This window comes from Zootermopsis nevadensis, unplaced genomic scaffold, assembly GCF_977971745.1.
Source record: "Zootermopsis nevadensis isolate Lab colony 2312 unplaced genomic scaffold, Znev_1.0 Znev_ptg000025l, whole genome shotgun sequence".
In the NCBI taxonomy this organism is placed as follows: Eukaryota; Metazoa; Arthropoda; class Insecta; order Blattodea; family Termopsidae; genus Zootermopsis; species Zootermopsis nevadensis.
This window is the reverse complement of record NW_028259157.1, coordinates 12,665,744-12,680,232: the sequence shown is the minus strand read 5'-3', so window position 1 is coordinate 12,680,232 and position 14,489 is coordinate 12,665,744. Positions and strand designations below refer to the sequence as shown.

The 14,489-nt window shown below is 38.0% G+C and overlaps 2 protein-coding genes across 9 annotated transcripts in view; both read right to left on the bottom strand.

Annotated features, from left to right (window-relative positions):
- The window catches only part of LOC110831763 (ligand of Numb protein X 2), a 156,707-nt gene extending 147,642 nt beyond the window's left edge, over window positions 1–9,065 (bottom strand). The window contains exon 1 of one of the 2 annotated variants that reach the window (XM_087355960.1): window positions 8,961–9,065. The gene's annotated coding sequence lies outside the window, so the exon portion shown is untranslated. The remainder of the gene's footprint in view (window positions 1–8,960) is intronic. The other variant, XM_087355962.1, reaches the window with a different exon arrangement.
- Window positions 9,066–10,240: 1,175 nt separating this feature from the next.
- Window positions 10,241–14,433, bottom strand: LOC110839772 (uncharacterized). Of its 7 annotated transcripts, none has more exons than XM_022084268.2 (4): window positions 13,756–14,433; window positions 13,250–13,368; window positions 12,561–12,650; window positions 10,241–12,220 (listed from the first exon to the last, which is right to left on the bottom strand). In XM_022084268.2, the coding sequence occupies exons 3-4, from the start codon at window positions 12,591–12,593 to the stop codon at window positions 10,964–10,966; spliced, it is 1,290 nt and encodes a 429-aa protein (XP_021939960.1). In that variant the 5' UTR covers window positions 12,594–12,650; window positions 13,250–13,368; window positions 13,756–14,433; the 3' UTR covers window positions 10,241–10,963. The 7 variants fall into 7 exon arrangements, with proteins under 7 accessions (XP_021939960.1, XP_021939958.1, XP_021939961.1 ...); XM_022084266.2 differs by having other exon boundaries at window positions 13,819–14,433; XM_022084269.2 differs by having other exon boundaries at window positions 13,250–13,359; window positions 13,819–14,433.
- Window positions 14,434–14,489: the final 56 nt, after the last annotated feature.

Genomic DNA, 14,489 nt, shown 5'->3' with positions numbered 1-14,489 from the left:
CATTCAACGACTCAGAACTGTATCTCGCATCAGCTCCTGTAGGACCTTTAAGCACCGGTACCACGTACTTCAACATTTTGCCCAAAGCGTGTATCTAAGGTTTTGGTATGACTCCCATTATGAATTGTTATTTAACTAAACGGCATTAACCAACTGATCGTTGTGTTTTCTGTGAGGCAAGAACCGAATATTATTTAGATGGGCTTCGACTTCAAAGTGTTAATCACACGCGGCACGAACAGGAACACACAAGGACAGAATTGTAAAATCAGTCATAGGGCCCAGTATAACATTGCAAAACATAGAGTTAAATTGGCATATACCAAAATACCTCGATATTATAACAATCTACAGTTAAAAAATAAGTTAACATATTTCAAAAGGTGCTACGATTAAAAACCGAGAAACAAAAAATTATAAAAATTCTAGTGCTGTGTTGTTAACTTACGCATGGCAATTCCCTGATATTCAGAGCAGACACCATGAGCTTATCAAGAGAGATTCTGGTCCAAGGAGATAGTTATCCTCATTTTAATTTACACACGTCTATGCTAATTAACTATGAAACAGAAACGTATGGACGTCTTCTGTCAAAACCACAAAATAGTATTTAGTGAAACGGTCTGTATTTTACAGTCGTATTTATCATGGTAATTTTGTTTCAAATCGCCAATAACATGCAAATTTCATGCAGAGTAAATTAAAATTACTTGGAACAGAATTAATCAGGTATTTCAGCTCTAATCTAATTCTCGCATGCAAATGACTTCGGTCGGTAATTTGCACGGTCATAATTAAAACTACAAAGCGCATCGAAGTATATAAATGACACGCGTAAATAGTGTTTTCTTCGCGGTACGGTCTGGATTCGTAAATATTATGAAGACGATCTTCGTCTTTAAAGGGTTAACCAGCTGATTTTCGTAATGGTGAGGTGTAGTGTTTTCTTCGCGGTACGGACTGAATTCATAAATAATATTCAGACGATCTTCGGCTTTAAAGGGTTAATTCGACGCTACTAAGGTCTGAGCCATTGCCAGCGTCGATGACTAAGTCATCGATAGAATAACATAGAAAGACGTGAGGACGACTGTATTTTGGGATATTGCGCCTTGCGGTCGGGTAAATACTGACAGACGTTTCAGAGGAAGTATTAACCTCCATCAGCGCAGTGGCAGAGTCTCAGAAAAGTCGGTCGGTGTCTACGAGACTCCATGCTGCTAAATACCCGTAGCCGTGCATTATCTAAGTCACGGCCTCCTGTTTCAGTGCCACAATATAAGCAGAATAGTTCGTCTCCTTTGCCGCGATCACTTTATTTCTGTGCGTGTATATCTCTTTTCGCATCAGAATTTGAACTGCGTCAGAGACGGACTTGGCACGCCTTCTGCTTCGAAATTAGGTGCAGGAGCCAGGAACACCGCCTGGCTGCTTTCACGCTGACTCTTCACAAATAAAATATTGCCAAACCGAGCCTCCAGCGCGTTTAAAATGGCTAATACCGCAACACACCCACACAGGAGGTACACATCCTACGGGATTATGAGAAAAAACACTTTTTTTCCTTCAAAAATTAAAATAATCTGTAAAAATAAAATGCACGCCATCGACAGCAAACCAAACTACCACTAAAACATCTAAAACCCACAGTAACTGTACGTGCCACCTGCTTTTGAAAATCAGTAACTCTTCGTTTTGTCCACGTGGCGTAGTCCAAAGGGTTTCGCGTCATTCTCAGAATGAACAGCCACTATTCCTCCAAACAGCATTAACTAACTGAACCTGTAAGAGACATTGTTTTCTTTGAGGTACTAATTATATTTCGAAATATTATTTAAATACGCCACGCGCTTCAAAGGGTTAATCCGATGGCACATCTGAGGTTGAGGTACGCGACGGCTTATAAGAGAATGTACCACTTTTCAAGGGCATTGCTATTCTGGGTTGTGAAGTCAAATAGACTTGTAGATACAAACGTTTTGGAGAAACGCACTGGATCCAGCTTCCGGACTGATGGAGACATAGCCTAGATGAACTCTTCATCGTCATCACCTTCACCGCTGTGTGAACCTCAAGTATCCCCTTGAAAGACAACCCCCGGTACCCGCTGTACTCCTGAGTCAGTCTCGACCTGACGGTGACCATAAGAATCCCTGTCCCTGTTGGGAATCTATCCACGTTGTTGCTGGTCTACTCTCTTATCATTATCGTCTGTCTTCTGGGACGTTGCGCCGAAGTTTGGCAGAAACTGATCCAAATTTCATTATTATATTAAAACAAAATCCTGATATACGGTCATTTCCTACGTTCTTGTGGCAAATATTTGTGATTCTCAAGGAATTCTCTACAGTGTTCATATCGCGGCTAGCTGCTTGGCTGTATTATGATGGCAATTAATGATCAGCATTCACCTACAAGGCGGTTTGTTGTTTCTGGGTACTGTGTACGTCTTCGAAATGTCTCTTTTTGTTTGTCTGCTGCAGTTTCCTAATCCTGTATGGCAAGGAGTAATCTCCATAAACGTGAATTTGAATAACCACTTGCCATCAAAAGGTTCTACGTGACGTTGTATAAGCTGGTACGGGTGTATGCCATGTAGACAATCATCTGTTCCTTCAATGCTCCTATTTTCTCTGCCTTGGGTATAATCTTAGACTCGGTATTGCATTTTTGTTGTTCATTAGAACAGAAGTTATACCATCGTCGCTTTTACTCGAAGCTTATTTTTATTTAATCAAGTACGAGGTTGCACGACGAATGATGAGATTATAATAATATAGAATGGATTTTTGCGAAAGAAATTCCGAACTATGCCTATAAATATGAGTTGTGAGTAATTCTAGCAGTGGTATATGACGTCACACAACCATCCCAGACACTTATAATTTTCTCACATAACAGCGACAAGGGAAGACTAAACAGTAATCATTTGTGTTTGTGACGGTAATGCGAGCCAAGTGGCCTCAAGACTCCTTCCTTGGAAAAAAATAAACGACAGAGAAGAGCTTAGTGCCAGTTCCTGTACCTCTGTATTCGCCTGCCAATTATCATTTCTGTTCCGCATTCATCTATCACCACTACTTTTCTGGTACGCGACAGGCCCAATCACCTGGCACGCAATCAGGTGGGGCTTCACCACGTTTCAGCACCTGGCCACAGAGAAGCATCGTTTAAGAAGACACATCGGCCAATACACGACAACTGGAGGACCAGTACAACCTAAAATTACAGTTCACAACTTCAAGAACATGAGCCGGGATAGCTCAGTCAGTATAGTGACTAGCTACGGGCTGGACGGCCGGGGTTCGATCCCCGACGGGGGCAGAGGATTTTTCCTCTAGCCTCTGCGTCCAGACCGGCTCTGGGGCCCACCCAGCCTCCTCTACAATGGATACCGGGGGTCCTTTCCCGGGGGTAAAGCCGGCCGGGGTGTGATGCTGACAACTCACCCCCATCTAGTGCCGAGGTCAAGGAAGAGAGGAGCTATACCTCCACTCCCCCCCCAAGCGCCTACATGGCGTATAGTGGGGCAAACTTTACTTTACTTACTTTTTACAACTTCAAGAACAGCTTTTTCCAACGAATAATCTAAACCAGATATAACTCCATTTCCTGACAGAACGTACGCACGCACGTTTTCGAGCATTAAAACTGCTCCAGGCACTATTTATCTCTCTACGTTTTGTTTATGTGGTAGATCGCCATAAAGGAACCTTCCACTGCCATTGCATCGTCTACAGATTGTTCGGCGAAGTTTAGCAGCGAAAGTACTGATCACACGTATTTTAGGACGACTCGCAAATGTTGAAAAATATCCATCGCTATTCTTCAGCGCAAAAATACGAGCTATACACACGTGTGTGATCGTCCCGCAACCTAGATGTGGGGTATGAATTTCAAAACCTGCAGTCTCAAGGTTCCTCGCCGTATATATTATAGATTTTTGTAGTTGAGGCAGACGCATTCTACCATTTCTCCCTCATACACCAACAATTCAGAAGTTTACGTAAAATCTTACGTTCCCGCGGTAGTGAGAACGACGTGTAGACTCAGAGCTAAAATAAGAGACTACATATCTCCAAAACGTCGATATTTACCTACGATTCTACACGGTGCCACAACCCACAAGAACAGCATCGTAATTTTTAATTTATTTAAGAATCATTAATCCTTAACCAGGAGCTTTCGTGACAATTACAGAACATATGACCCAGCAAATGGAAAGCTTTTAATTCAAAGAAGCAGAGATCATTCGTACAACCTGACCGTCACCCATCCAAACAGCATATTCGCCCTCCAAGTTCTCTGGCTGTGGACAGAGGAGACGGACTCCACTTACAGAGTGTAGCTCCGAATACTCTCAATAAGCGGTCGAGGACCGCCAAGGCGAGATCCTAAAATCGGATGCGGGGATGGCATTAACGACTACACACAGAAAAAAACCGCTTTGAAATGTTTCATAAGACCTTACAATTGGGCGGATTTTCAGCCCAGAAGATGGAGGCAGCAAGTTCATCAGATACGTCGATATCTATCTGGAAGTCCACACAGCGTTACCACCCAGAACGTCGCGAGAATCTCAAATCTCACGAGGACTTTCAGCAAACTGTATACTTCATGTTCATCGAAATCCATAGAAAGGCACTCAAAATTGTAGTAAATTTGAAATCTGCAGAAAATCCGAAGGAAAGATGCCACTTGGAAGATCTAAGCGTAGATGTGATAACAAAAGAAGTTGGATTTAAGTGTCTCAAGAGAGGGGCGAATGACATTTGTGTCGAGAGATCTCTTGCCTAGCTACGCAACTATCAGCTTCACAAGAACGACTTTGCTGCAAGGAGTCAGTTACGTATTTAATATTTGTCCTTGTGAGACTGTTTCCAGATCTGTTCTGCACTAATACGCAACGATTTACAATAGGGAGAACAGCTAAATGGAAGGCACGAATCCATCAATCAGTGCCATGGCCTCAATACCCGTACGCTGGCTCGCATCCAAACAAAACACACACATGTACGAGGCCTGTACCTTGTCGACTCATCTGGAAAATGTCGCTTAAAAAAGGAATGTGTTTTACATTTACGTAAACGAGTCTGAAAATGTCAGCGTTTGTCGTTGGTGATAATCACAACACATAATCTACCTTTGTTGTCAGGGCAACCAGATCTACATCATTTCTTTTGGTTCAACTGATACGTCTAACGCTAAGTGACATATCTAATAAGCGCGACTCCCTACTTTGGATTATCATTATACTAACAAACTTATTGCGAGCAGTTGGACAAGAAACTGGGGATTTTTGAACACAGCGTTCTAGCACGTCCCAGGAGAAAAATGTTGATTTGTGAAATTCCGACGGAGCGAAAGGTCAGTGTAGTTTGTGAGGTTTTCAAGGCGGAGATTAACGATGTTTCTCGTCTGGATTGTGACACCGTGTAGTCTTATATAAGACGCCAACATTTCCCAGAAACAAAATCTACATCTTCAGGGCTGAAGATGTAGACTATGTTACTCAGAGCTACTGGCAGTAAATAAAATTGCTTTCATAAAATGATCAGTGAGCTTCCTGTATAATTTATTTACAACTAGTCATCAGAACGTGATGCAACGTCGTTAAATAACTAAACATACTGGCGTCCCCACACGTTGCACCTCACCACAGAAGTTCGCCCCGTTACGCTGACACGTACACAGACCTGTGGACCGATTGCTATAAGGATTGCGGAATTCGAGTTTCAATGCATTCGGTTTAAGCAACACGACAAATGAACTGAACAAGGTCTGCGAACATATATGTACTCATCCGCCATCTATGAAGCACTGGTGGAACTTCTAAGCTCGTATATAAACTGTCGCTGCTTCAAGAATACAAGCAGCGTTCATGTGAGGTCATGCACGATTTTCAACATACCTTTAGTAGTATTAACAGTGTTGGCATCAGGCCAATGCGATCCTAGAGAGACAAATATAACCTGTCCCACGACTGAGCTATTTGTTAAATAAGCTTCAGTTTAATGATACAGTCCTTCTGGGTATCCGCGCCGTGTAGACTCGTAGGGGTCACTGCTGACGAGTCTACATGGTGCCGAAACCCAGAATAACAGCATCATCATCACCATTGTCGTGAAAACCTGAAATCTCACATGCTTCAGATTGTCTAATTCTCTTTAATATTTATTACATTCAAATATTTCCTGCTCTTTTAAAAGAAATTTAATATCATGTATAAACACACCACTTATCATCAAACAATGAAAGAAGAAGTAAGAAAAACTCTAAAAATACACATCTGACTGAAACAATAAGGGCAACCACATTTCATATTAAACTATCCTTACCACTTTTGAAACAATCATGATGACAAATTTATCAGCACTTACATGAATACTTACTGGATTTGAAAATCATAAAAATGAACAAGTTCACCCCTTTAAAGTTCACCTATAAGCCTAAGATCCATTTTAATATTGTCCCATGTAAGAGTCAGGTCCCAAATTTTTCTTCCATTCAAAATATTATTCACAAACATATGACTAAGGCAAAGCTAATGAATACTCACAAATTCCTGCAAAAAACATATGAAAACTATTGTCACCTTTCTCTTCATTCACCTCTACCCACCTAAGAGCGAGGTTTAATATCAGAACCTTAAGATGATCAATTTCTGCCACATCACAGCGGACAGTCATTTTCATTCAAGTTGCAATGAGAACCTACAATCTCAAGAATGCAATTTTCTAATTACATTTCTGAGACGTAAATGAGAGTGAGTATACAGCTTCAGCATCGGTGCATTTCAACCACACCTTGCACTTGTGTGAGTTAATAATATAAGTGTATGTTACATTAAGAGTGACATGCACATGAATTTATACTACTACACTGTGTTACTTACGCCAAAATACAAGACCCATAAAATTCCCAATAAAATGATAAGAATGAGGTAATTAACCAAAATGCTTTGGGCTTCCTTGCTGTCCACCGCCATGTCAAACCACAACAGACGTGCTTCTTATTCAAATTGCAGTACCCGACTGCCAAGTGCTCAGAACTCCAAACTTAGTTTCAAGTGCCTCAGAACATAGTCAGGTTACTTATAGAAGTCCATGAAGCAACCAAACATATTTCAAGTATATTTATGGCCTACTGCATGCTCTGGAGTGTCCACCTAAACTGTTAAAAATTATATATTTTATAACTAGCAGTTTCATCTGAAATACAGCAATCTGATTATTTGCTCCTTATATTAATCTATCCTAACCAACCACAACATTCTCAATAGAATTGATATTATACTCTGAACTAAGTTGAGAGGTGCTTTATACAGGAGAGATTAATGGGAGACAGCAAGCACCTCTAAAATGTCTGTCAATTTCTATCCTGGCCATCATTTTTCAAACACAATGTTTCCATCATCAGACATAATTTCCAAAACATCATATTTACTAATAATTATGATGATGAACACTGTTAAAAATAATTATTATGTTGGAAAGATATCCTGTTATATGGAACACAAAGGTTCTGACAAAAGACTGTTACTGAACCTTACCCTTTGTCATATGATTCCAATTCTCATCTTCACAGTCAATTTTCCAACTTCAATTTTAATACAGTCCTCCCATTTACCTACATGCAAATCCCCCCAAATGACATACTCACCTTATAAGGAATTCCACCCAAAATTCTGTGTTTATTTTGGCCCTCCCACCCCCAGCGTATGCTACATATTCCACTAATGTCAATTACAATCTGTAAACTCCTCACTACATAAATTTCTCTGTTTTTGTTTTACATTCATACATCCTCTTCAGCAGTGTGGCTAGAAGTTCTGTTACAACATGCAGCCTTAACATCTGTCTTCTTACATCACAAATCATATTGCTCATACTAAGATAATCTGAAATCCTCCAGAGCAACACTAGACTCACAAGGCAAACTCAGAATATTTATTTGTAATAATGTTCTATACACCACACCACTTGGCATAATGGCAATTCTAAATATATCCCCTTCCTACGTTATTTCATCATAATCTTGGGATGTTTCATCCAACAAAACCTGTGGCACATACATAAATTTATTCTCCCTCCAAACACTAAACCATCCTAAATTCATCAGTCAGTTACAAGTCTGCATTTTCATTGTGCAAACAGCAAAGTAGATCACAAAGCACTAAGAGCATATTAATAAATATCAACAAATACTGCTTCTACTGAAACTGCTATATAAACTGTAAACAGAGGAAACAAAGGAGAATAAATATCACAGAGGAAAGAAGGAGACAGAGAAAAGGAAGAAACATGGTAATTATAAAGAGCACAAAGGGAGACACTGAAATGATAGAAAAGCTGTCCCAGCACCAGAATTGTGGAAATGTCATGCTGAAAGGTAATACTTTCAAACAAACGAAGTTGTGTCTTTCAAGTTCTTGCAATAATCATTCCAAGAAAGAAATTAGTACATCAGAAGAACAACAGTCCATCAAATATGAGGCCATTTAAGATCAAAGTCAGATTTACCACATTTAAAATTTCAAGTCAAGTGTTCATTTTTCAAATAAATAAATTTAATTTTTGGGAACAACAGAATCAATGGCACAACCTGCCGCTGCAAGTAAATAATAAGGAAAGAAAGGAACCAAGCGACCAAATCATGGAAAGTACTAGCTGTCTCAAGCTATCAACAAATTATTTAGAAATTTCGCTTTGGTGACAAATTTTCGAAAGTGTGTACAAAGTGTCTCTTGTTCCGCTTCATATTCAATAACACTCAAACTTGATAGCATGTGTGATATGAATAACAACAATACAATCAAAATAGACTATTAGCCGTCCCCACTGTATTTGCAAGTTCTAACACGTTCATTATACTACCGCCACCGCACACCAGATAAAAGTTACAGTGTTATTCCAATTCACTTAAATCACAGAATCTGATAAAGAGTCCATATATTTTACCTGTTGCGGACAGTCCTAAAATAACACCTTTCTATCACACTCACTAATTAATAGCCACCATTGTACAGGTGTTTCTCAAGCACGATTGTCAAGTACATGCGTACTCTGTTGTTCATTTCTGGAACTATAAAATAAAAGCAAGAGAAAGAAAACAACTTACGCGACCATCGACCTAGCAGAATGAACTATCGGATAAGTCATCGATTCTTGCCCCTAGGTTTTCACGGCTGGAGTGTCGTATAACTATGCTTTCGGGTATGAGCCCCCCCCCCCCCCCCAAAGAAAAAGAAGTCTTCTGAACTAACCCCTAAGTAGCAGTAGCCCCTTGTTTGAAAAATCAAGGTCTTCCACTACGACAATATCCCAATAGCGTAAACATGCCTCTCTTGTGGTTTTAATTTAGATCGGACAATTTCAACTACTACTTTACATACGAAAATAAATATGTTTTTGAAGTCAAACTCTTCATAACTTACATGGATAAATATGAAAAATATGTTGCAAAAATGTAATTTAACCTAATTCAGTAACTATGCATACAGAATTAATTAAAATTATTTCTGTTGGTCAAAGACACCATGCATAGTTCAGTTCAATCTTCTGCCTCCACTTGGTAATGCTACTTTCCCACATGTTATACCAGTCCATGAAAATGTAGAGAAGTATGTAGGTAGAACTCCAAAAACTTAAAACTGTGTTAGCATGAGCAGTCACTTTTACACTCCAACCAATTTGAGCTCCCCAAAGTGAAAACCCCAGCACACCGACGGCTCACCGTAGACCAACAACGGAAACCTCAAAAAGACTTCGGCCAGTGGACATAATAATGAGTGACTCGATTTAGATAATACACCAACTCTTGTGCTATATATACTTTCAATGTGGTACTACATGAAGTACAGTTTTATAAAATGTGACTGTTTTCTTATGCTTAGTGCTTTATGACAAACCATCGTTTTATGAGTTGTATGATTTTAATAAACAGACTAATGAATTAATATGTTTTTGCCACTGATGATGACCTCGTGAGGTCAAAACGCATTTGGCACAAAGTGTAAACAATTTTGTTTGTATGGATTATTTTACATTTCAGATAAATATTGAGCACTGCGCGGTATGCAAGGTTTTAAGATAATATTTATGTGGCCAAAATGGTAAGAATACATGAAAAATTACAACTCACACTTGCAGTGTAGCACTTTGTCTTTTCAACATGCCCAGCAAATATGTCTCATTTGTATGTGTGTGTTTACATCTACAAATAAAGCCAATATACTGAGTATTTTTTTACAACTATATTCTTGTCAAATGTGGTAACAAGGATCTATCAAAAACTGTGTAATTTATAAAACAGATTTTAAAATATATTTCATAATTACAGTACAGTTCTTATATTATTATGACATGTTTTCAGGTACTAGTTCTAACTCTGCACAAAAAAAAATATTAGCTATAATTGACATACCTTTTAACATTACATTTGTACTTCATTAATTTTAACTGGTGCATGTTTCAAGTTGACACAACATAATAAAGGCAAAATATCAGGGACAACTAATGCAAGAACACTGGGCCTTACTGATCTCCATCTGCAGTAGTATAATTGCCTGTAATTTAAAATTCATTTTACAATGTTACAATTTGTTCGTAAACAACAGCTGTAAAAGAATTCAGATGGTGTCTTTCAACAGACAAATAAGCTTGAAATGTCACTCTTAATTCAGATCCTATTTCCTGTCCATTACAATAAAATGGTAAATACTAGAATGACATGTACATGTCAAAACATTACTGTAGTACTTCAAAAGGGGGCACAGTCAACTTGTACTGTCACAGGGAAAACAGCATAAATTTAGTCTGTAGTAGGATACTGCAGGTGATACATAATTTATACTCAGTTTAGTCAACATGCATTTAATAAACGTGTTCCTCTCAGATATTTTAAAAAGGTAGTGTCTAAGAAACAATACATGCTATATACCACAGTGAAAAAATTAAAGCAATTAATACTGATGGTGATTCACAGAATGTTCAGTTACACTGCCTGTAAAAAGTTGAAAATGTTCCAGCTGGTGCTGTATTGGAATTATGGCTTTGTCTATATTATGAACTTTTTCACCATGCCTCTTGAGATCACGTTTCAGGGAAAATGCTTCCTTGCAAATAATACACTCAAATGGTTTCTCGCCAGTATGTATCCTTGAATGCCGTTTAAGACTTATCCTCTGTGTGAATGCTTTGTTACATACATTACAAACATGAGACTTTTCTCCGGTATGTACCGCAAGGTGTCTCATGAAATAACCTCGATCACTGAAGGACTTCAAACATGTCGCACATGTGTATGGTTTTTCCCCAGTGTGAGTGCGCACATGTTTTTCCAAGTGAGTTTTTGTAGCAAAGTATTTGTTACAAACAGAACACTGAAATGGTCTCTCTCCAGTATGTACTTTCACGTGCATAGAAAGGTTCCCTTCCTGATTGAAACACAAGCCACACACATGACACAAATAAGGCTTCTCCCCCGTATGTATTCTCACATGATTATCAATAGCTTTTTGAGTTACAAAAGATTTACTACAATGAGGGCAGTCAAAACTTTTGCCAGTATGAAGTTTTAAATGCAATGATAGGTCTGATTTACACCTAAAACATTTACCACACACATTACAGTGAAATGGCTTTTCTTCTGAATGAAGGGTCTGGTGTTTCTTTAGACTTCCTAACTGTGTGAACCGCTGACCACACTGAGAACACTGATATGGCCGATCCCCAGTGTGCATTCGCATGTGCAGACTGAGTCTCTGAACAGATTTTCCACATAGTGGACATTGATAATACTTTACACTCTCAGCACCTCCTTTTGGTCTGCCAACAGATTTCTTCATATTTGGAGAGACGAGTGTGTTGTTATTACTGTTGTTTGAACTGGAAATGATCCAGTGCTGAAAGTTAGCAGGTGGTACTGTGTTGGTATCAGACTGTCCAAATTGCTTGTCCCAGTAGCTTAATGCTATATGTGCATTTCCATAACTATACTGACAACTGTCATTAAACTGTTGTGCTGAACCAACTTGTCCCCACTGGTACATATTTTGGCACACACCCTTATTACTTGATGAAATTACAGGTGTTTCCCCTGCGGAAAAGTTCTGAGCAGCAGAGGTTGATGGAACTTGCATATCAGGTTTCATATTAGCTGGATTATCCTCTATGATGCGTACAGGTTTTCTGTGATTAAGATCTAATCCTGCTGCATTCTGTTGAAACACAATGTAATGAGAAATGCTTTCCATCCATTAAAGTATGAATTCACAATTATATTTACATGTTAGCTACAGTACAATATTCAAAAGTATGATTACTGGCTTGTTCATAAGTCCAAGGCACTAGCAATTCAAACATTCACATTACTAAGAATATGAGAAAGAAACTATGGCAATTATTATTTTTTTGAGATTACTGGCATATCTAAAAGCACCAAAGTTAATATCCAAACTGTGTAATCTGATCATGGATAATCAAGAGCATACTGTACTGAAACTGTAATGTACAACTGATAGACACAAAAAACTAAACAGTGCAATATGTTACACTTACATTGATAAGTCCTGTAAAATTGTCGGTAGTCATTTTGTTTCCAGACTCAGAAACTCTGTGATCATTTATTTTTTCTGTCACAGACAGATTCTGCAAATACAGATATATTATCAGCATGAAAAATATGAATTAACAAAATGATTCATATCAGAAGTAGGAAATTTTAAATTTCAGTTTGTACATAATTCTTGGACAAAATGGCAATAAAAACATAGACATACATTCAAAACTAAGCATATTCTGAAAGATTTGTCCAATTCTTTATCTAGTTACGTAAACAACATTTCGTTCAGCCCGCTTCTGATGGAAAGAGACCTACGATATGAAATACCAAAAGCTCCCCTCATTTGCTTAATATACTTATTATAGTATTTATACACTATTCAAATGTTTTAAATCCGCATGTCATGATTAGAAAGAATGACTTTTGTTCCTGAAATTCTTTGTGAAAGAAATGCTCTTGACTTTTTGGGTAAAGATGGATAAATATAATTTATAGGCAAGAAGCAGGGTAAAATTAATTATCTTTATTTCTATTCCACATCTAAAGTGTGTAATTCATTTTTAGAAAGCACTGAACATTTTATATAAATACACAATTTATATGTTTACATGATTTTAATATGTATAATATTTATAACTAACATTTGCATTTCCTGGAATGAAGGACACTTGGATGAACAGCCTACCTTGTTTTTTTGTTTCCCATGTCCACCGTATTGCAAGACAAAGCACTTATGACAGTTACATCACCAAACTCATGACCCTTCATCTTTGCTTCTTCTACAGGCCCTTCCTCCTTTGGGTCCTCAATGACACAAGAAAATATTTTATTGAATTAATAAAAAAACATACATGATAAATGGCCCTTTTATTATATGGGTATGGACCAGTACCATGGCCACAAATTTTATTTTGAAAACCAATAAACAAAAATTGCATTCCACAGATTCACTAATTTATTGAGACATATGGAACGTCGTGTTTACTCGGCATTGTTGTTACCTAGGAAAACGTTTAAGATCCATATCAACAATGTGTAAATATGGACCAACAACAATGGTTAGCTTGCGTGCATTGTTATGTTACCTAGGAAACGTCATCTGGTTCCACTGTCAATTTTTTTATACGAGAAGCATACCAGTAGCCACACATGGTTACCAATGTAATCATACACAAATGTGCGTACACTTACAAAAATTGGCATCACTTCTAAATGGAATGGATATTTAACATAACAGTAATTGTAACAACACACCTCTAACACAGCACAAGTAACGGTGATACTATCACGTAAATTTTCGAAATTTCCACAGAGCGGCAATAACGCGTTCTCCGAACACATGCCGAGCCCACATGTTTTGTTTATACTGATAAACATGCTAAATGGCTTTCTGCCACAAAATCAAAAATGTTTTTCAATGGATTACCAATGGAGCACAATTGCATGTCCGTACCACATACAATTTATCTTTTACACACCATGACATAAACAGGCATTGATCTAACTGGCGTAGAAAGTGAATAGAGTGATACAATTGAAACGTTTGAAGCCGCCCTATTTAAAGGTTTAAAACTCCCTGAAAAAATATGGATTATGATGTATACGCAACAGGGCCTACTGGTGTTACTAAAATTAAAATACATCATGTATGAATTTGCAATACACTCCATAGCCTGTGTATTGGGAGAGGTTAAAAAAATTTAAACTAAAATTTTTATAAAAAATGTGAAAAACATGGAAACCAATTGCATTTTTAATGAAAATGTAAGAAAAATTGAATGCTACTGAAAGTGGGTTAAGAAATGCTTGAAACTGTATAATTATCTCCAGATCCCAAGTTAATGATAACTTAGTATTCTTCTCTTTTCTGGTGACATGTGAAACAATCCAAAAATTTTGTCAGTTGACACTGGAACTTATCTCCA

Coding starts and splice junctions, on each gene's coding strand:
- LOC110839772 (XM_022084268.2), bottom strand. CDS start 12,593: ATGACTACCGACAATTTTACAGGACTTATCAAT. Junction 12,221..12,560: donor ATTTTACAGGACTTATCAAT/GTAAGTGTAACA, acceptor GTGTTTCAACAG/AATGCAGCAGGATTAGATCT.